At 35.0% G+C, this 23,193-nt stretch overlaps 2 protein-coding genes and 1 pseudogene across 7 annotated transcripts in view; 1 reads left to right on the forward strand and 2 right to left on the reverse strand.

Moving 5' to 3' along the window:
• Positions 1 to 21: 21 nt before the first annotated feature.
• LOC139861703 (G-type lectin S-receptor-like serine/threonine-protein kinase At4g27290) lies at positions 22 to 3,833 on the reverse strand (annotated as a pseudogene).
• A 4,780-nt stretch (positions 3,834 to 8,613) lies between these two features.
• Positions 8,614 to 23,193, reverse strand: part of LOC139863348 (G-type lectin S-receptor-like serine/threonine-protein kinase At4g27290) — a 49,861-nt gene continuing 35,281 nt past the window's right edge. The window contains exons 8-9 of the mRNA XM_071851985.1: positions 8,944 to 9,094; positions 8,614 to 8,790 (exon numbers count right to left, since the gene is read on the reverse strand). Coding sequence (XP_071708086.1) covers positions 8,614 to 8,790; positions 8,944 to 9,094 — 328 coding nt within the window. The remainder of the gene's footprint in view (positions 8,791 to 8,943; positions 9,095 to 23,193) is intronic.
• LOC139861698 (G-type lectin S-receptor-like serine/threonine-protein kinase At4g27290) lies at positions 15,837 to 22,471 on the forward strand. 6 transcript variants are annotated; one of them, XM_071850179.1, is made up of 8 exons: positions 15,837 to 15,935; positions 16,797 to 18,014; positions 20,648 to 20,761; positions 20,839 to 20,996; positions 21,119 to 21,329; positions 21,438 to 21,675; positions 21,767 to 21,917; positions 22,095 to 22,471. In XM_071850179.1, exons 2-8 carry the CDS (start codon positions 16,862 to 16,864, stop codon positions 22,389 to 22,391), a joined length of 2,322 nt encoding a protein of 773 aa, XP_071706280.1. In that variant the 5' UTR covers positions 15,837 to 15,935; positions 16,797 to 16,861; the 3' UTR covers positions 22,392 to 22,471. The 6 variants fall into 6 exon arrangements, with proteins under 6 accessions (XP_071706280.1, XP_071706279.1, XP_071706281.1 ...); XM_071850178.1 differs by having other exon boundaries at positions 15,857 to 15,935; positions 16,800 to 18,014; XM_071850180.1 differs by lacking the exon at positions 15,837 to 15,935 and adding an exon at positions 15,991 to 16,232.

Consider the following 23,193-nt stretch of genomic DNA (forward strand, 5'->3'; position numbering starts at 1 on the left):
AGTAAGCATTCAAAGAATTATTCAAGATTACAAAACTTATACATCGTTGTTCTTGGGGTTCATCTTCGCCTTAAAGCTAATACATACGACAACTTAAACTTAAAGCAACATCTAAGACAAGGTAACCCAAAAATATGCTCGAGTAAGATGTTAATAGAGATAAGAAGTCGTTCTATCGACCTGTTAATGACACAGTCATATCGTTGGCAGAAATTGTGGTAGTGGTGGAGGATGTACGCGGGTCGAGATCAGCTTCAGTGAAAAATGCAGGTGGTTTAGGTTGAGGCAACAAGCCATCATTACCCAACATAAGTACCACCGATGACATTGTTGGCCTATCTTCTGCGTGATTTTGCACACATAACAGACCAATGTGTATTGACCGAAGTACCTCAGAGTTGATGCACGAGTCGCATGACGATGCAGCAACCAGTTGAAGACTCTTGTCATCTTTAAAGAGCCTCCACGCCTGACATATATATCAGATAGAATAAACTGTAAAGTACTATTTAACTATATACATGTTACTCATTTATCCAATGATCTGTTACATATCAGTCATATACAAAAGATAAATAAATAACAAAAATAAAAAAAATTGCACTGAACATACATGTCCAAGAAGGTTGTCAGTATGTTGTTGAGAGAAAATTAGTTGATTTTTCTTCCCACTTATTATTTCCAGCACCAATACGCCGAAGCTAAACACGTCTGATTTTATAGAGAAAACCCCATGAAGAGCATACTCCGGAGGGATGTAACCACTATAAAGAAATTTGATAGATTTAAAAAGTATGATATTTTAATTGTCCACATGAGGATCAAATATGAAATTTAGATTCTTACTAAGTTCCAACCACATTCTTTGTATTCGCCCCCGTCTCACATCCTTCAAATATTCTAGCAAGCCCAAAATCTGATATCTTTGGGTTCATGTCATTGTCCAACAAAATATTGGCAGCTTTTAAATCTCTATGAATTATACGAAGATGGGAGTATTGATGATGCAGAATCGGTGACTCCAATCAAGGACTGAACTTTTGGCCTCGTCTGCAAGGAATTTTGCCCACCAAATTATATTGCATGAGGAAAACCTTCGTTAACAAAATAATCTTATTGTCTTACCAAATAATATTGTATCTAGACTTCTGTTAGGCATGTATTCATAAATCAACATGACTTCATTTTTTTGATCACAGAATCCCAAAATCTTGACAAGGTTTCGATGTTGAAGTTTATGAATACATCTAACCTCGTTCTTAAACTCGTCAAACCCTTGTGAAGAATGGTCTGATAGTCGCTTCACAGCTATCTCTCGTCCATTGTCCATTACACCCTAAACATTAGAAAGAGAACATCAGTGCCAACAATTTTGTACTTAAAATTTTATATTTTGTAAATTTTAGAAAAAAATATGGTATGTTATATAAGACATGTGCACTAATGTCAAGGTTGAAAAGGACGCGAGACGGAAAGGAGTCGATCAGGACCCTGAAAGGTCGAGTCAGTCGAGCCGGACGTTGACCAACGTTGACTTTTATATATAAATATTCCAAGCATAAATCTTATAAATATAGATATTATAAAAATAAATGATTCACAAATAAGATGATGTGGTGTTTTTTAAATAATATTTAAGTTTTTTACAATGTCTTATGGTGTATTTATTTATCAATTTACTAATTTATCTTTAAGGGATACTATGTAAGTTGGTGTGTTTTCCAGCTGATTTCAAATAGGTTTGGAATTTTCGTTTATACCTAAACAAGGCCAGACAAAAAGTCGACTTGTGACCGTTCCTTGACTAATTAAACGTTTTTATTCAAATTGGGAAGGCTAGTCACCAAACCGCCGAAACGGCCACCAAAACTGCCGTTTGCAACCATGACTAATGTGTTACCTTGTAAACTGGACCAAAGCCACCTTGTCCAAGTTTATTGTCGATCGAGAAGTTATTTGTCAACTTAGATATTTCCGAAAAGCTGAAAAATGGCAACTCGGCATCTTTACTCCTGACCCCACCAGTATGATCTTCCGATATAGAATTCAACAGATTACCTGAAATGGGATATATCAAAATACTAAATAATGGTGCACCAGACCGTTTCACAGTCACAGTTGCTCTTTCTGATAAAATAGAACATAGTAACAATTACCGGGTCTATGTGCACGAGCCCGTTTCTTCTTCCAAGCATACACTGCCAGAGCTAGGCCTACCAGAACCATTCCACTTATCGTTGGTAGGACCACTTTGATTACTTTTACCTTGTAAAATCCAGATTTCATGGCTGAAAGCATATAACATCAATCATAAGATGAAGATATCCTTACTGAGACAGTGAAGCCTATCTAATTTACAGTAAATTTGGTACTTTTCATCAATATATTCAATAATTTAATATATTTACCATCCAAACTATAAGTACCTGATAATTCAGATTTTGCCATTTTTATGAAAATATCTTGATTTTCTGCGTCTTCTCTAATATCCATCAGATCACCAAACCATTGCAAACATCCACTTCCACCTCTTCTCATATCCAAATTTGCATAAGCTGTACATGAACAATTCCTCTTGCACGCCTCTTCACATTCTACAAGGCTCATGGTCACACTGTACCATGAACGCCGAGTATCCGGCAGTTTCACACCCGACAGTCTTCGAAAGCCGTCCTCATTCCCACACGTTAACGGTTTTCTACGTCGACAACCGCCTGACCAACTAGCCGCCTTCCATTCATCTGGTTGTCTTGGTACGAACCCATACATACAAGTGCACGCAGGGGAGCTGTATGCGTTACAGCTTCCAAATGTACCACAGAGTCCATATTTGGTACACATATCAAGCACTGTGGAAAAATATGTAACCCAACCTTCGGTCGGATTAATCCAGTTCAAACGAATTACGTTTCCTTCTGGAGTTATATATAACCTTGTTATAAAGGAGCTGTTAATAACATTGTATTTAACATATACCTCTTTCTGATTGAAAACAAAGTCATATGTGTACAAAGAATTCAGCTTACTCGGAAAACCACTAAATCTAACACCATTCCATGGACCAAACCTGCTTTCTATAACAGTACCTCGCCTATGAAAATATTGCGGATATCCATTCGTATCCACCCGGGATTCGTATAGTCCCGGAGATGGATCTTCGAGACTCTTTGAAGATGTCAACGGCCAATCTCTCCCTGTAACCAAGTCCTTCCCGAATTTCATTCCGGCTAGCAACGTGTCACCTGGGTAATCAAAACTTTGCCAAATGAAATCTTCATCACTGCTACTACTGTTATCTTTCACGATAAAGTTTCCCGAATCCAGAAGTTTGGCCACAATATTAACATTACTAACAGATAACGAATAGTTTGACGACCAAATTAAGGTGTTATTATTACCGTTAAGAATCAGCAATGTTCCGTTGCTATTGACTCTAAACACACCAAAAGTACTCGTAAGTGGAGTCTCTCTGTTAGCGACCCATACGACTGTCTGTGGAGATACTTTCTTGAACCATATCCCCACGTATCGATACTTGGAGTTACCGGGGCTAAAAACGCCCATTTCGTACATTTCACCAGCTGAAACAATTGTCTCGTTGTCTCTGATTTCTTGACCTACAGCTAAGGTATCTATTGATGCAGTACTTGTTAAAAATGAAAATAAAGCAATTGAGAAGAATAAAAGTTGTCGAAACGCCATTATCTGATGACTTTCACAGCATCACATTTTTTGGAAAATTTGTGCTTGTTCATAATTTGTAACTCAATTATATTCACAGAAACTAAATATGGTCCTGTTGTACTGTAAGAGTAACTCACATTTAATGGATGAACAATGGATACTATTAGAGAGTACTATTGACCAATTATATGAACTCAAGAAAAATAACTTGTAGCTCTACATGTTTGTTTGTTTTTCACCAGTCTATTACTCTATCTCATCTAAGGCTAAATAAAAGGTTGAATGAGGAGCGTGTATGGTAAATACATGGTTATGTAACATGCAGAAGATTATCACAAAGTATACAACATAGTTAATCGAGTGTGTTTTTAGTGAGGTCAAGAATTTATTCTTGTAAAGATTGTAATTTGTAAAAGAGTGTACGAGAAATTTATATTTTATCCTAAAATCTAACGGGCTTGGATGGGTTTGGGTTTAACTCATACTCCGTAGTGTACTATGTTTTGTACCGGGTTCTTTAAGTAAAGAAACTAATACCTACACAGAAATTAAATATGGTCCTACCTTAATAAATATTTTTGGAAACTTGATCATAATTTTCAAAGGGTTGTCATGTGCACTCTGTAGTTTATGGCAGGGTTTTAAACCCTAAGAAACAATTAAAAGCGAAGAAAAAGGAAGAATTCGGGAATTTTCTCGAGGGTATGTTCGATAGCAACGAACGTCCGACCAAACTGAAAGCATGATTATTGCAACTAGGAACACTAGGGGACTTGGCAACAGGGGCGGACCTATGTAGGGGCAGAGGGGGGCGCCCGCGCCCAGTGGATTTTCAATTTTTAGTGCAAATTTTTTTAGTTTTTCGATTTTGTCCCCGGTGGATTTTTTTTTTTGCCCCAAACCCTTCATATTTTGCCCCAAACCCTTCATATTTTGCCCCAAACCCTTCGTATGTTGCCCAAAAATCTACAAATATTGCTCAAAAAACTCTATATTTTGCCCCCAAACCTCCATGTTGTGCCAAGAAAATCCATACATTTTAAAAAAAAAATTCGCCCCAGCTGAAAAAAAATTCTGGGTCCGTCACTGCTTGGCAACAAAGATAAAGGAAGAAGAATTTCTTCGAATCAACATGGAAAGATCTCAGACATGGGTAGTTTTGATGGTCATGGTTTGTTTGTATGGGACTTGGCTTTTTCGACGCCTCTTGATGAATATGAGAACACTCAATAATTCTCAGTTAAATCATAGGTAATTAATCCCGAATAAAGAAGATGAAATTCAACGGGTGCATTTGGTTGATAGAGTGTATACGGTTGCGGAAGGTGTGCACAAGATGAGTTCACTTAATTTTGTAGTTGTTTTTGATTGGATGCATGTGGTATGGAATAAGCATGTACCATCCAAGATAGCCGTGTTTCATTGGTTAACAATTCAAGGGGGGATTCCGGTTAAAGAGGCTCTTAGCTATCGTCATTGTCTAAGGGATGGGACGGATGATAAGTGTGGTTGGTGCTTGGAACATGTAGAATCGATTGACCACTTATTACTTCATTGTATATGGTCTCACAAAATATGGATGGCGCTTTTTAATTGGTGGATCGTAGTGTGGATCATGCCTTCATCGATCATCGAAATTTCAAGTGATTGATGCAATGGGCTGGGTATAATTGAGTTAGAATGACATCTTTCAATATTTAAGCTCAGTTTACATCAATTTGCCCAAATTATACAAATTAATTAATTTAGGTTATCAGTAACATGAAATTTAAACTCACTAATAATGAAATTAAACTGAATTTTATATGGAATTTGTAAATTTGTTACAATCCTAAAGAGAAATTGTTGCAACTCATACCTAATTACAGGGGACCATCCATCTATGCGATATGCCCTGTATATTGGGCGGGTCGTCGCCCCAACATGGCTACTTCCCTGCCGATACGGCAATATAAAACCGTCAATACGACATGAGACGATTGTGACCCCATGATGGATCCTGATTCCGTCCCATACAATTTCTCCGACTGAAAACACCGTTAACCACCATGGCCTGCACTCCCCGACGGTAGAACGCTACTTCATTTTTCATTTTTCTTGTTATGGGAGGTGATTTTGATTAGATCCAAACAATTATGTACAATGTATACTCTCCCACTATATACTAGTGAGAGATTTGTGCAAATGCATAAATTAATAAATAATAAATTTAAGTGAATTCATGTTCGAACTTCGAAATATCATCTCTCATTTGTTATGTACCGTATATACTTTTTTTCTTGAAATAGTAAATAAAAGGCTAAATTACCAATATGGTTCTTATTTTTATCAGTTTTAGTCGTTTTTAATCCCTATTTATACAAAGCTACAGTTTTCATCCTTAAATGCATAAAAACGTTCCAAATTAGTCTATCATACTAACTTTTGTTGAAAATTTAGTATGAAAAGCTGATAAGTTATACTTCTAGCTTTCAATATATTGAAGTGTACGTGGATCATGGGTTATCAAATTCCGGTAGTTTGATAGAAAAATTGATGAAAGGTCTTGCTATAGTTGAGGTTGTTAAAGATCCTTTGAGAGTTGAATTTGATAGTGGTAGTGTGCATGGAAGTGACGAGGGTAGTGCAGATGGCTGGAAATGGGATGGAAACTATGACTGGTGATAATTGTGAAGATGATGATACAACTGTACACTTAACGGACAGTTAACAAAAGTTAGTATGGGAGACTATTTTGGAATGTTTTTATGCATTTTAGGATGAAAACTTCAACTTAATTGTCATCAAAAAAATTTATGAAAGATATGGGAGTGACTGATATAATCCTTGGCATAAGGATTAATCGTGATGGAAAGGTATCACATTAACATAGTCTCACTACATTGAGAAGATATTGAAGAAGTTTATACATGAGAACGGTTCTCCAGTATGTACTCCCATTTATTCGAGTGTAAAGCTTCTGACCAATTCGGGTGAAGCTGTGTCACAACTTGAATACTCTAAAGCAATTGGTTGTTTAATGTATGATATGACTAGTACTCGAACTGACATTGCATATGCCGTTAAAAAGTTGAGTAGGTTTACTAGTAATCCTAGTACTCATCATTGAAATGCTATATACAGAGTATTAAGCGTACCATGGATTATGGTATCACTTTTTTTTTGTTTCCTTCAGACATAGAAGGATATTCATATGCAAGTTGAATTATCAACATTGAAGATCATTCATCTACGACTATTGGAGGGGGTGTTATATAGTCAATTTCAAAGAAGCAAACGTGCATTACAAATTCGACAATAGAGTCTGAATTTTTTGTTTTGGATGCAGCTCCCAAGGAAGGTGAGTGGTTGACAAATTTGAAATACGAGATTCCTTTGCGGTCAAAATCGATATTTTCTATCTCCATGCATTGTGATAGTGATTCTACTATGCTAAGGCTTATATTTAAATCTACAACGGAAAGTCTAGACACTTAGGTCTTAGACACAGTATGGTTCGTGAGTTGATCACGAATGAAGTGATATTCGTGGATTTTGTTAGATAACAACAAAGTTTGGCGGATCACTTGACAAAAGAATTAGCCCGAGACTTAAGTACGTAAAAGTTGGCTAATGATATTTATTAAAAACAATGATAATCAAGTTATACTTAATAACGGGTTGGGGGAGTGTGGAGTACACGTCCGCCCGTAAGAGTTAACTTGATACTGTTATGGTTGAAGCATTGAAAAGGGTTAACTAGCTCCGTGGCTCCTGACCTTGGAAGAAGGGAGGTGTGAACAAAAAGTTGCATCGTTTCGTTGAAATGTTACACCATTTGGTTGAAAGGTTGCATTGTTTCATTCACACCTTTTCATTTCCTATATACATATGGGAATATGAATTTGCTTTCAGATAAACAAATAAAAATACACAGAAACTCTCCTATATCCGGATTTTAATTCTTCTTGCCTAAGATCAAATCATTGTTTTTGTCATATCCCAAAATCATCGTTCTTGTCATATCTCAAAAATGATTGCGTGAACCCGAGGCAAGTAGGGTCGAAATACTTTATTGAGAAAGTAATTACACGATTCAAGAATCAATCCATGATTATAAAAATCAAACCCTAGTTCCTAACACATAATAACCGTAACAAATGCAACTGCCAACACTATGAGCTATATGTTCGGTTTATCCAAAAATGTTAACCAAATCTATGGTTATATGTTTGATTTATTCGGGCCAATTTTACGGTTATTATGATTATTATCTTATTAATTCGGTTTTTTCTCAGCCTTAATGCTTCTAATAGTCAATTGTCATCGAAACTAAACAACCACACGCCAATTTTGAATTTTATTGCTCCATATGGTAGTTGGTATATAAACAGTTTACAATCTTCCATTTAAATTTTCAATGATGAGGTTAAGTAATGATGAGAAAATGCTAAAAAAATTAAGAATCCGACAAATCTTGTTAATGGAGTGCAACAACACGTATACACTGACTGGAAATTTTACATTGCTCTGACTAGTACGAATAGAATGAAGATCTATTTTATGTTATGGATGCAATTTGGAAAATAATAAAAATCTACTAAAATCGACACGATCTTTATAAGGTTTTAGATTTTAATTAGACTAAAGTGTTTGAAATCAAGATGTTCATTGATACATTACATCGAAGACCGCTAACTAAGAACAATTAATCTGTTAATAATATGATTCACATTGGCTTGAATGACCTCTCTTTCTACATCAACCAAAGATTAAAAGTAAGCATTTGATAGGATTATTCAAGATTACAAAACTTATACATCGTTGTTCCTGTGGTTCATCTTCGCCTTAAAGTTAATACATACGACAACTTAAACTTAAAACAACATCTAAGACAAGGTAACCCAAATATTTGTTCGAGTAAGATGTTAATAGAGATAAGTCGTCGTTCTATCGACCTGTTAATGACACAGTCATATCGTTGGCAGACATTGTGGTAGTGGTGGAGGATGTACGTGGGTTGAGATCAGCTTCAGTGAAAAAAGCAGGTGGTTTAGGTTGCACACATAACAAACCAATGTGTATTGAACGAAGTACCTCAGAGTCATCTTTAAAGAGCCTCCACGCCTGACATATATATCAGATAGAATGAACTGTAAGTATTATTTTACTAAATACATGTTACTCATTTATCCAATGAGCTGTTACAACTGCATATCAGTCATATACAAAAAATAAATAAATAAATAAATAAAAATAAAAAAATTGCACTGAACTTACATGTCCAAGAAGGTTGTCAGTACGCTGTTGAGAGAAAATTAGTTGATTCTTCTTCCTACTTATTATTTCCAGCACCAAAACACCGAAGCTAAACACGTCCGATCTTATAGAAAAAACCCCATGAAGAGCGTATTCAGGAGGGATGTAACCACTGTAAGTAATTTGATAAATTTAAAAAGCATGATAATTTAAATGTCCACAGGAGGATCAAATATGAAAGTTAGATTCTTACTAAGTTCCAACCACATTCTTTGTATTTGCCCCCGTCTCACATCCTTCAAATATTCTAGCAAGCCCAAAATCTGATATCTTTGGGTTCATGTCATTGTCCAACAAAATATTTGCAGCTTTTAAATCTCTATGAATTATACGAAGATGAGAGTCTTGATGCAGATAAAGAAGCCCTCATGCAATTCCATTGATGATGCAGAAACGGTGACTCCAATCAAGGATTGAACTTTTGGTCTCGTCTGCAAGGAACATTGACCACCAAATTGTATAATAACAATTACAGGTTATGTGTCAGAGTTTATTAAATGAGGAATACCTTTGTTAACAAAATAATATTAGTAGCAGATGTCTTACCAAATAATATTGTATCTAGACTTCAGAATCCCAAAATCTTGACAAGGTTTCGATGCTGAAGTTTATGAATACATCTAACCTCATTCTTAAACTCGTCAAGCCCTTGTGAAGAATGGTCTGATAGTCGCTTCACAACTATCTCTCGTCCATTGTCCATTACACCCTAAAAAATTAGGAAGAGAAACATCACTGCCAACAATTTTGTACTTATAATTTTATATATGTAAATGTTAGAAAGAAAAAAAAATATGGTATCTTAATATGTTATATAAGACAGCTGCACTAATGTCAAGGTTGAAAATGACGCTAGACGGAAACGAGTCGGTCAGCACCTTGAAAGGTCGAGTCAGTCGAGACGGACGTTGACCAACGTTGACTTTTAAATATAAATATTTATAAAAATATATCAAAAATAAATATTTATAACATAAATCTTATAGAAATAGATAGTTTAAAAATAAATGATCTACAAATAAGATGATGTTGTGTATTCAAATAATATAATATAAACTTTTTTATGTCTTATAGTGTATTTATTAATTGATTAATCTTTAAGGGATTCCGTAGCTAAATTATAAATGGGGTTGGGATTTTCGTTTACACAGGAACAAGGCCAAAAAAAGAAGTCGACTTTTGACCAACGTTGACCCGACTTTTGACCGTTCCTCGACCTATTAAACGTTTTTCTTCAAATCGAGACGGCTAGTCACCAGACCGCCGCAACGGCCGCTTGCAACCATGTTTAATGTGTTACCTTGTAAACTGGACCAAAGCCCCCTTGTCCAAGTTTATTGTCGATTGAGAAGTTATTTGTCAACTTAGATATATCCGAAAAGTTGAAAAATGGCAACTCAGCATCTTTATTCCTGACCAGCGACGGAGCTTGAAAGCTGACAATGAGGGGGCCAAAAAAACACAACCAAAACATGTAGTCTTATATATATATATATATATATATATATATATATATATATATATATATATATATATATATATATATACTCCGTATATATATATATATATTAATCTCTATTATAATGATTTTAAATTGAGTGTAATGATTAAAAGTAGATAAAGTGTTAGAATTGTAGTGTATTTAGATTAATTGATTAGTTTTAATTTAGATGTTATATAATAGTGATGGGTGTTAATTTAAATGTTATGAGGGGATTTTTATAGAATAAATGGTGAAGACTAGTTTTTAGAAAGAAATTCTTTATTGCTATTGAATTGTGTTTGTGTTTGTGTACATCAAATGCAAGATCATATGCCTATTTATAGGCCTCAAATGTGGGTAAAAATATCTAGATTTTTTTGATAGAATTTTCTAGATATTTTTGTTAATGATATCTAGATATTTTTGTTAGAACTATCTAGATAATTTTGTTAATAATATTTAGATAATTTTGATATAAATATCTAGATAATTTTGTAGATAATTCTAGAAATACATTAATATTTTAACACTCCTCCTTAATGTATTTCGATGTTACTCCGAGCATGTTACGTAGGAACTCGAACTTGGGTCTTGGTAGTGCTTTAGTGAAAATGTCTGCAATCTGCTCTTCGGTCTTGCAGTATTTTAATTCATTATCTTTCCTGGCTGAGACTTCTCGTAGAAAGTGATATTTGATGTCAATATGTTTTGTTCTGCCATGAAATACTGGATTCTTTGTCATAACAATTGCAGACTTGTTGTCGCACAATATTTGAGTAGCTTCATCTTGTTTCTCGCCCATGTCTTCAAGTATTCTTCTTAGCCATATAGCTTGATTAGCTGAGTTAGCGGCTGCGACGTACTCGGCTTCGGCTGATGATTGTGCCACCGTTTCTTGTTTCTTTGATGTCCATGAGAATACACCAGATCCAAGTGTGAATGCGTATCCGGAAGTACTTCTCATGTCATCCACCGATCCGGCCCAATCACTATCAGTGTATCCATGAAGCTTCGAGTCTATAGTAGACTTGTACCATAATCCATAGTCCATGGTACCTTGCAAGTATCTTAATATTCTTTTAGAAGCTCCGTAATGTATTTGAGTAGGGTTTTGCATGTACCTGGATAGCAGACTCGTTGCGTACATGATGTCTGGCCTTGTTGCTGTTAGATATAGTAGACTTCCGATGAGACTTCTGAATCTTGAAGCATCCACTTTCTTCGATCCATCCTCTTGTCTCATCTTCTCATTGGCAACTAGTGGCGTCGCGACAGTTTTACAACCGTATAGTTTAAACTTTTTCAGGAGATTTTCTGTGTATTTCTTTTGGCATATGAAGATGCCTTCCTTTTCTTGACTAATTTCGATGCCAAGAAAATAGCGCATCAAACCAAGGTCGATCATCTCGAACGTTTTCATCATGTCTTCCTTAAACTCTTGTATTATTCTCTCATTGTTTCCCGTATATATAAGATCATCAACATACAAGGAAATAATGAGAGTGTCAGAGTTACCTTGAGTTTTGATATAGAGTGTGGGCTCACTTTGACTCCTCCTGAATCCTGAACTTGTGAAGTAGCTGTCAATGCGGCTATACCAAGCACGTGGTGCTTGTTTAAGTCCATATATAGCTTTCTTTAGCTTCAGGACTTGATCTTCTTTTCCTTTCTGAATGAACCCTTGTGGTTTCTCGACGTATATTTCTTCTTCAAGAAATCCATTTAGAAAGGCTGATTTTACATCTAGTTGGTGAATCTTCCACCTTCGTTGAGCTGCTAATGCCACAAGTGCTCTTATAATGTATAGTCGAGCTACTGGTGCAAAAGTTTCGTTGTAGTCGACTCCTTGTTGTTGTGAGTAGCCTTTAGCTACTAGCCTTGCTTTGTGTTTTTGTATAGAACCGTCAGGGTTGAGCTTTGTTTTGTAAACCCATTTAACTCCAATGATTTCTTTATTTTCTGGAGGATCAACTAACTCCCATGTGTTATTTTTCTCAATCATTCTTATTTCTTCATTCATAGCAGCCACCCACTTTTCATCTTTCGATGCAACTTCATAGCTTTCAGGTTCTATAGTTGTGAAGTTGCAAGTCTCGTACACCTCTGCTAACTTTTTAACTCTTCCCGGTGTTGACTCCGGACTTGAATCTTCTTGCGCTGAAGGTAATGTTGCCGAAGGAGAACTTGGCGTAGCAGGGCTCGTTTATCCTGTGCTTTCATGACCAGAATGCTCTGTTTGTAGTGGATGTTGAGCTGGAGTTTCTATAGATATCCGCGGCAGATATGTTTGCTTTTCAACTTTGTCATCCTCCCAGTTCCAAGAAGAGTCTTCGTCAAACTCCACGTCTCGGCTAATCACAATGTTATTGGTCTTCAGGTTATAGACTCGGTAGCCTTTTGATTGTGTGCTATAGCCCAAGAATATTCCTTTTCTGATTTTTCATGGAGCTTGTGACGTTTCTCCTTAGGAATATGGATGTAGCAGATAGATCCAAAAACTCGTAAGTGTTTTGCTGATGGTTTCCTTCCACTCCATGCCTCAATTGGAGTCTTGTTTTCTACAGCTTTTGTTGGACATCGATTCAATATATATACAGCCGTGTATACAGCTTCAGCCCAGAAACTGTTTGGAAGGCCTTTTTCGTGTATCATCGTTTTGGCCATTTCCATTACAGTTCTATTTTTACTTTCAGAGACGCCATTTTGCTCAGGGGCGTAACCAACAGTAAGTTGGCGTTTAACTCCTTCGTCTTCACAGAATTTGTTAAACTGTGTAGAGGTGTATTCTTTTCCTCTATCACTCCTTAGCGTTTTTATATAATGGCCACTTCTTTTTTCTACGAAGTTCTTAAACTTCTTGAATATCGTAAATACTTCCGATTTTTCACGCATGAAATAAACCCACGTCATTCTAGAATAGTCATCGATGAAGAGAATAAAGTACCTGTTTTGGTTAAGAGACGGGGTCCTCATTGGTCCACAAATGTCGGTGTACACCAGCTCCAGTATACCTTTCGCTCTCCAAGCTTTGTCACGAGGGAAAGGTTTTCGATGTTGCTTGCCCATCATACAGCTTTCACACGTGTCAGTGATTTCTTCTATGTTAGGCAAGTCTCTCATCATATTCTTTTGTTGGAGGATTTTTAGTGCGTGAAAGTTAAAGTGGCCAAATCTTCGATGTCATAGCCATGATTCTTCAACTTGAACTTTCATGGCCGTGTCTCTGATATACTGCCATCGAAGCGGAAAGTTGCGGTTCTCCATTGACACTTCGGCTATTAATTTATAGTTATTTTTCTTGTCACGAATAACGCATGATTTGTCTTCGAAGAGTAAAGAGTATCCGTGCTCCATCATTTGACCAACACTTAGCAAGTTACTTGCTAGGCTTGGCACTAGAAGAACGTCATTAACAGATCGAGTGCAGTTATTAGTTTGGACTGTTATAGTACCTTTTCCTTTAGTATCCACGAGTGCTCCATTCCCTAACTTAACGCGGGACTTTACGGAGGTGTTGATACTATCAAATAACTTTTCATCTCCAGTCATGTGGTTGCTACACCCACTGTCGATTAACCAAGTATCGTCCCTCTGTTTATTTGTGACATGACAGGCATAGAATAGCTGATTTTTGTTCTCCGGTATATCTTCACTTTCTTTCGTAAAGTTAGCTCGATGATTTTGTTTTAAACGGCAATCTTTTTCTAGATGCCCAAATCTTTTGCAGTTATTGCATTGTGGTTTCCCTTTGTGGAAACAATCTTTCTCCAAGTGGTTTGTCCTTTTGCAAATACCACATGGAGGGTAGTTTTTTCTTTTTTGATCGAACCCGGTTCTGGGTTTTGCTCCTCCTCTCGAATTTTCTTCGGAATATATTTTCCCCTCATTGTTTGATTTTTGAGACCGTATTTTGAGTTTAGACTGAAATGCACTCTCAAGTGAGTTTTCACTACGGCGACTCAGTCTAGTCTGGTAGGCTTCAAGAGAGCCAACTAATTCCGTTACTGACAGAGTCTCGATGTCTTTTGACTCTTCAATAGCGGTAATGACATGATCGTATTTTTTTGTCATACTGATGAGTATTTTTTCTACGATCCTTTTGTCACTTATATTATCTCCATAGGCTCTCATTTGATTTACTATTTCTTTAATTCTAGAATAGTAGTCTTTTACGGTCTCAGAGTCTTTCATATTTAAATTTTCAAAATCCCTTCTTAGAGTTAGTAGTTTGACAGCTCTTACCTTGGCATTTCCTTGAAATTCTTCTTGAAGGACTTTTCACGCCTCTTTGGCTGTCGTAGCTCCCATGATTCGTGGAAAAATAGACGCGTAGCTCCCATGATTCGTGGAAAAATAGACGGTGTCAAGGCTTGTTGAATGTAGCCAAGAGCAGCAGCATTTCTGACTACATTTTTGTTGTATTTTTCTTGATCTTCTGCGGACAGAGTTCCGACCTCTTTTGGAGTTGTAAACCCGACTTCGACAATATCCCACAAGCTTTGTGCTTGGAAATATGTCTTCATTCGGATGCTCCAAAAATCATAGTTATCACCATCAAAGATGGGGACGGGAATATTGTACGCACCGACAGTAGTCATGGTGTATTCGAACGAACGCCCAAAATGGCTCTTGATACCACTTGTTAGAATTGTAGTGTATTTAGATTAATTGATTAGTTTTAATTTAGATGTTATATAATAGTGGTGGGTGTTAATTTAAATGTTATGAGGGGATTTTTATAGAAAAAATGGTGAAGACTAGTTTTTAGAAAGAAATTCTTTATTGCTATTGAATTGTGTTTGTGTTTGTGTACATCAAATGCAAGATCATATGCCTATTTATAGGCCTCAAATGTGGGTAAAAATATCTAGATTTTTTGGATAAAATTTTCTAGATATTTTTGTTAATGATATCTAGATATTTTTGTTAGAACTATCTAGATAATTTTGTTAATAATATCTAGATATTTTTGATATAAATATAAATATCTAGATAATTTTGGAGATAATTCTAGAAATACATTAATATTTTAACATAAAGATTAGCTGACGACTCTTGATTATACGTTTCAGTTTTCTATATAATTTTCAATACTCCTTCCGTCCCACTTCAAATGTCCACCTTTCTATTTTGGAACGTCCCATATCAAATGTCCACTTTGTATATTAATCAATGAGAAGATGTTATTTTGGAGAGAGAAGATTTCTGATTGGCGGAGAATGAAGTTAGTGGGATTTCCTAAAACTGTGTGCAAAAAGTAAGTGGACACTTGTAATGGGACGGAGGTAGTATTATTTTCACCTTTTCATTCTGTCTAATCGTTAATATTGACCATTTGAAATTTTTGTCATAAATAAATAATAATTATTCCTAACATAAAAGTAGTGGTGATTTCTTTCATCTACATTTTCATTCCTCTAAGCATTTTTTGAATTTCAAACAACCTTTCACATCTTCAGAATTTAACAAGGTCGTACGTTCTATTTCAATTTATATCTATTAAATTTCTTCTTTTCAAACTAGTACTAATCTTCATTAGCAAACATCAAGGTCCCTTCTTTTCAAACTACTAAATATCTTCTTTTCAATTTAACGAACTTGCCGTTTTAATTGAACGGGTCAAACAAGTTTGTTAGTTGACGAATTGGTTTCAAGTGGAGCCTGTATGTTTGGGTGGTCTATACTTTTTAATGTGTTAGAATTTTAATTTCAAGAATCGATCTCATTTAACAGAGAGTAGTTAATTGTGATCTTTCGTTTCGTTGCTGTGAGTTACTTTTTTTCTAGCTTCTTTCTTTTAGGGTTTCGAACTGAACTAAACAGAATCTGAATTAGGTTTTAACTATAATAATTTCTCTTTAGAAAACTACGAAACTTACAAATTCCATAATAATTTCATTATTAGTGACCTTGAATTTCATGTAACTGATAACCTAAATAAATTTGTATAATTTGGGGAAAATTCGAAAGAGATCAATTTTAACCCAGATTAATTTGACATGGAACCTTCTAACAAGCTATAGAGACTAGACGTGTACATCAGTACCCGACAACCCCTTAAGTATTATAGTCAATTTTCCAAAAAAACTTGATCAAGTTAATTGACCACATTTAATTTCTGAACTTTTTATTTTTTTTAACGTCGACATTTAATTTCTGACTGGGTCTATGTTCCTCGTATGTATTGTAATAGACAATTTTATACAATATAATTGAGTTCAAATTTGTATATGTGTAAACATGCACATACATTCTAAAAAAATAATGACTTTTCAGCTGCAACTTTTATTCTTCTGCAGTGTTTTACTATCGTTTTTGACAAATTGTGCAGCAGTAGATACGTTACTTGTAGATCAAGAAATCAGAGGCAATGAGACGATTGTTTCAGCAAATGAAATGTACGAAATGGGCTTTTTTAGCCCGGGTAACTCCCAGTATCGATACGTGGGGATATGGTTCAAGAACATATCCCCGCAGACAGTCGTATGGGTTGCTAACGGAGAGACTCAAGTTACCTGTTCTTCTTGTGTGTTCAGAGTCAATAGCAACGGAACGTTGTTAATTCTTAACGGTAATAATAATAACTCTTTAATTTGGCCGTCCAACTATTCGTTACCTGTCGGTAACGTAAATATTGTGGCCAAACTTTTGGATTCGGGAAACTTTATCGTGAAAGATAACAGTAGTAGCAGTGATGAAGATTTTATCTGGCAAAGCTTTGATTACCCGGGTGACACGTTGCTAGCGGGAATGAAATATGGGAAGGACTTGATTACCGGACGGTATTGGTCATTGAGATCTTCGAAGAGTCTAGAAGATCCTTCTCCGGGTCTATACGAAAACCGGGTTGATACAAATGGATATCCACAATTTTTTCATTGGCGAGGTTCTGTATTTGAAACTAGGTTTGGTCCATGGAATGGTCTTAATATGGGTGGTAGTTTAGCAGGTAAGCCAAATTCTTATTACACATATGAGTTTGTTTGTAATGAGAAGGAGGTATATTTTAAATTTGTTCTTATTAACAAGTCCTTTATAACAAGGTTGTATATGAATCCAGAAGGCTCCATGGTTCGACTAAACTGGATTAATGCCACCCAAAGTTGGGTTGTTAATTTGGCCACAGCGGTTGATATATGTACCCCATACGGAGTCTGTGGTCCATTTGGACACTGTAACTATAACAACTACCCTGCATGCAGTTGTTTGGATGGGTTTGAACCAAGACAACCGGATGAATGGAACGCAGGTAATTGGTCAGGTGGTTGTCAACGTAAAAAACCGTTGAAGTGTGGGGATAAAGATGGGTTTCTAAGGCTTTCGGGTGTGAAACTACCGGATAGTCGGCATTCATGGTACAATGTGAACATGAGCCTTGTGGAATGTAAAAAGGCATGCACGATAAATTGTTCATGTACAGCTTATGCAAACTTGGATATGAGAAAAGGTGGAAGTGGATGTTTGTTATGGTTTGATGATCTGATGGACATTAGAGAAAATGACGAAAATCAAGATATTTACGTAAGAATATCAGAATCTGAATCATCAGGTATTCAATATATATACATATATATATATTATATAGTCAAAAGTTCAAACGAAAACCATAAAAAGGGTGAGAACTGCGAGAACTTTTAATTTACATAAATTTTCACATGTGAGTATATTGAATCACTCATAAATATTTATGGAGAGTAAGAATGAACATAAAATAGTTTGAAAAAACTTATATATTACTTATATAATCAAATATATAGTTTCTCGTTCACATGTGCATATTTGTTTTTGAACATGTGAACAAATTCATATAATTAACAATTTAACATATAATTTGTGGTAATGAACATATGTTTGTTAATGATATGAACTTTAATTAACATTTGCATGCAATTTGATGGTTTCAAATGCATAAAAACTATGAAATTAAAAAGTCCTCGCAGTTCTCATCGTTCGCCAAGTTAGTACGTAGTAACAAAGAGTGAAACAGACAAATAGGATAAAGTACAAATATGTCTATTCTTTTATTTGTATATCCAAAAACTGAGAATTAAAACATGCTAGGAAAGATTAATACTAGAAACAAATAAGTTTGAATAAGGAAACAAAATCTCCTGGAATCTTCTTTCTTCATGCCTAAGTCGATGTTTCTAATCCTAAAACCCCGAAACCCTAAGCCCTAAACCCTAAACCCAAAACCCAAAACCGTAAGCCCTAAGCCCTAAACCATAAACCCTAAACCCTAATTTCTGAAACCAAAACCCTAATTCTTAAACCCTAATTTCTAAACCCTAATTTTTTTACCCCTAATTTCTAAACCCTAATTTTTAAACCCTAAAAAGAAACTCAGAAGCAAAACATTTATTGCAATGAATGTTATCATTTATTTCTTCGAGCGTTTTTCCTCCAAAATAATAACATTTATCACGTAGTGTCTGTTTTAAATGTACATAAAATATTATGTGATCTTAATGCTTGAAAAAAAATTCCAATAAAAAAATGAAAAAAAAATAATTACTTCCCACTTCTCCAAAAAAGTGATATATATATATATATATAGGGAGAGGATCTAGTGAGAACTTTTTTAGTGTGAGAACTCTAGGGACTCCAAAATACACCCAAATACGCTGAAATTCGAGCAAAAAAAGGGGAATTCGAGCAAAAAAAAGGAAATTCGAGCAAAAATGAAAAACACGGACGAACAAAAAACATCATGGTCGATTTTTTTTTTTTTTTTGTTCGAATACCAAAATGTAGAACACATTTTGGTTCGAATACAGATGTGTTCTACATTTTTTTGTTCGCCCGCATTTTTTTTGTTCGAATATCATATTTTTTGTTCGAATTTCATGTTTTTTGTTCCGCCGTGTTTTTTTTGTTCGAATTTCCGGTTTTTTGCTCGACTATCCCCTTTTTTGCTCGTTCGTGTCCTTTTTTGCTCGAATTTCAGTGTATTTTGGAGTTCTCAGGGTTCTCACACAAAAAAAGTTCTCATTTGATCCCTCTACTATATATATATATATATATATATATATATATATATATATATATATATATATATATATATATATATATATATATATATAGGAAGAGGATCTTCTGAGTTCTCAACTTGGTTGAGAACTCTGGTGGGCGAACAAAAAAAAAAAGAGGAAGGACAAACAAAATTTTTTGTTTGAACAAAATTGAATTAAAACATCAATTGATTTCAAGCTATGATTTCTGAACAAAAAATGCTTAAAATAACTCCTTCAATACTCGACAATCATCAATTCCTTCCGAAAAACACAGGTTCATCCGAATTGAAATGTTGACCGAATGAACTTGAAGTTTGAATTTAGGAATTATAATTCAATTCTTTGAATTAGGACCTATAAATTGATACAAAACACAAAGAGATGGATTAGAAACTTTCTGCAAATTTAGATTTCTCTATTTCGTTACGAATCGATCCAGAATGATCGATTTTGTTGTTTTCGGTGTGAATTGATTTTAAGTTTCATGAAGAACTTGACGTCACTGTTCATCCTCTCATTTCCAATTTTGATGATGTTTTGATGATGAAATTATCATAAAAAAAGCCTTGTCGTTGCTTATGAAATTCGTGTGAATTGATTTTAAGTTTCAATTTTATCGATTCGGGCTTCTGAAAAATCTAATGTTCATACATAATGCAGAAGCTAGAATAAAAAACTTATGAATTGTACACGTTTGATGTTCAAAGCTGTAAATTAAAACATTGGAGTATTAATTATTTATTAATTGATTTGGAAAAGGCTGTGCAAGATGATGCATCTTTTTTTGTACAAGATGATGCATCTTTTCTTTTTTTTGTAGAACTTTAATTGTAGAACAATATGTAGAACAAGTTCGAATTTAATCAATTTTTTTTTTTTTAAATTTAGCCCGATTTAGAGTTTCAGGTTTAGGCTTTATGGTTTAGGGTTTACTCCGTAAACCTAAAGCCCTAAGCCCTAAACTCTAAACCATTCGTGTAAAAAACTCAATCTAAACTATAAATCTAAACCCTAAAATCTAAACTCTAAACTAGATAGGCTTGTTGACTGTATTGATGTAAAGTAGCAATTATACTGTAAACTAGATAGGCTTCACTGTTCAATAGCGATAATTTGTTGGAGTTAATGATTCGCCACATCATCGTTTAATGATGTTATATGCTTTCAGTCATGGAACTAGTAATGAAAGTGGTCTTTCCAACAATAATTGTTATGTTTCTGGGAGGCCTAGCTCTGGCAGTGTATGCTTGGAACAAGAGACTGTCTCGTGCACAGAGACAAGGTAATGCAATTCTCTTGTATTAAATTATATCCTTAAATAATTTAGTAGTATTATGATTCTGACATATCCCATTTCAGGTAATCTGTTGATGTTTAGCAATATGATATTTCCTACCGAGGTCAATAATAAAGATGATAAGTTGCCGTTTTTCAGCTTTTCGGAAGTATCTAAGTTGACAAATAACTTCTCAAACGACAATAAACTTGGAGAAGGTGGCTTTGGTCTAGTTTACAAGGTAACACAATAATGTATGCCTCTTCTACATAATGTACCCGTTAATTTCAATTTCAAAATAAGTAATACAAAATCGGAAGAGAATTGTATAACAACACTGATGATTCTATTTCTAACGTTTAGGGTGTAATGGACGATGGACGAGAGATAGCTGTGAAGCGGCTATCAGGCACTTCTTCACAAGGGCTTGATGAGTTTAAGAATGAGGTTAGATGTATTCATAAACTTCAGCATCGAAACCTTGTCAATATTTTGGGATGTTGTGCTCAAAATAATGAATTCATGTTAATCTATGAATACTTGCCAAACAGAAGCCTAGATAAAATATTATTTGGTAAGACCTCGATCTGCAATAAATATACTTATGGTTGCCCTTTAATTTGTTACTAAAACTATTCAAAAAGAAGCTATATCTAGTTGACTCGTGCTATATTTCGTTTAGACGAGACCAAAAGTTCAGTCCTTGATTGGAGTAACCGATTCTGCATCATAAGGGGAATTGCTCGAGGGCTTCTTTATCTGCATCAAGACTCCCGTATTCGTATTATTCATAGAGATTTAAAAGCTTCAAATATTTTGTTGGACAGTGACATGAACCCAAAGATATCGGATTTTGGGCTTGCTAGAATATTTGAAGGACCTGAGACGGGGACTAAAACGAAGAATGTGGCTGGAACTTAGTAAGAATCTGAAATTCAGATTTGATCCTATTGGGTACATTTAGTTTCTCCATATACTCAATTATAAACCTAGCTACTTTATTCCTTACAGTGGTTACATCCCTCCAGAATACGCTCTTCACGGGGTATTCTCAGTAAAATCAGATGTGTTTAGCTTCGGTGTTTTGGTGCTGGAGATAATAAGTGGGATGAAGAACCAATTAATTTTCTCTACAAAACATAGTACCAACCTTCTTGGGCATGTAAGTTCAGTCTACATTAACCTTGTTGAGTACAAATACATTGATATTTTTGTTTGGCCTTTTGGTCTCCTAGTATTCGTGTACATGAATAAGTGAGTAGCAGCATGTATATATATATATATATAGTTAAATAATAATAATTACTCTATCTAATATATGTCAGGCAATATATGTCAGGCTTGGAGGCTCTTTAAAGATGACAAGAGTATTCAATTGGTTGACGCAACGTCATGTGACTCATACGTTATCTCTAAGGTACTCCGGTCAGTACACATTGGTCTGTTATGTGTGCAAAATCACGCAGAAGATAGGCCAACAATGTCATCGGTGGTATTTATGTTGGACAATGAAGGTGTGTTGCCTCAACCTAAACCACCTGCATTTTTCAGTGAACTCGATCTTGACCCACATACATCTGGCCTCGCTGGCACAATGTCTGCCAATGATATGACAATGTCATTAACAGGTCGATAGAATGAATTCTCATACAATGTATTAATGAACATCTTGATGTCAAACGTGTTTATAATCTACTCTTTCTAATAAACTATTCAGTGCCTGCTTTATTATCGTTGACATTATAGCATAAACGCTGACAAAGATCTGCTATCTTTGATATCTCATACTCTTTATCAAGAATGGAGCTCATGTGAAAACAGGTGGATTTCGTGTTAGAGTATGTATTTAGTCAGCCTAGCATTAGATATGAAGAGATATTCGGTGTATATTATTTCCTTAATTAGACCACTTCCAACCATGACGTACTTTTTCTTACTGTCATCTCAGCGCCACATCAACTTTCTCTCTCCACTTCCTCACCACTTTCTTCCAAGACATTCTCATATCACACCATTTTATTATTATTATTATTATTATTATATTATTATTATTATTATTATTATTATTATTATTATTATTATTATTATTATTATTAGCAGCTTAAGACCCGCGAATTCGCGGTATTTTTTTAAAGGTCAAATTAAATTTGAGCTGTCTCATTAATATGATTTTATATTTTATATAGTACTCCAGTTGTTAAGTTGATTAGAAATCAAAATAATATTAGAAATAATGGTGTATTTATATTGCAAAAATCAAATAACACAAAGTTGTAAACTATAATATCACAAAAAAGCGAGACTATGTAGTTAATTTTTAAGTCGAGTTTCCCATAGGCCATAGTCTACTCCATGATTCTAATCTCTTAACGTGTTGATGAACTGTATCGAGAGCGAAAACCGTTTGCTTTATTATGAGTATACTTTGGATCTGCTTC

Source organism: Rutidosis leptorrhynchoides, chromosome 8 (genome assembly GCF_046630445.1).
Source record: "Rutidosis leptorrhynchoides isolate AG116_Rl617_1_P2 chromosome 8, CSIRO_AGI_Rlap_v1, whole genome shotgun sequence".
NCBI classification, from domain to species: Eukaryota; Viridiplantae; Streptophyta; class Magnoliopsida; order Asterales; family Asteraceae; genus Rutidosis; species Rutidosis leptorrhynchoides.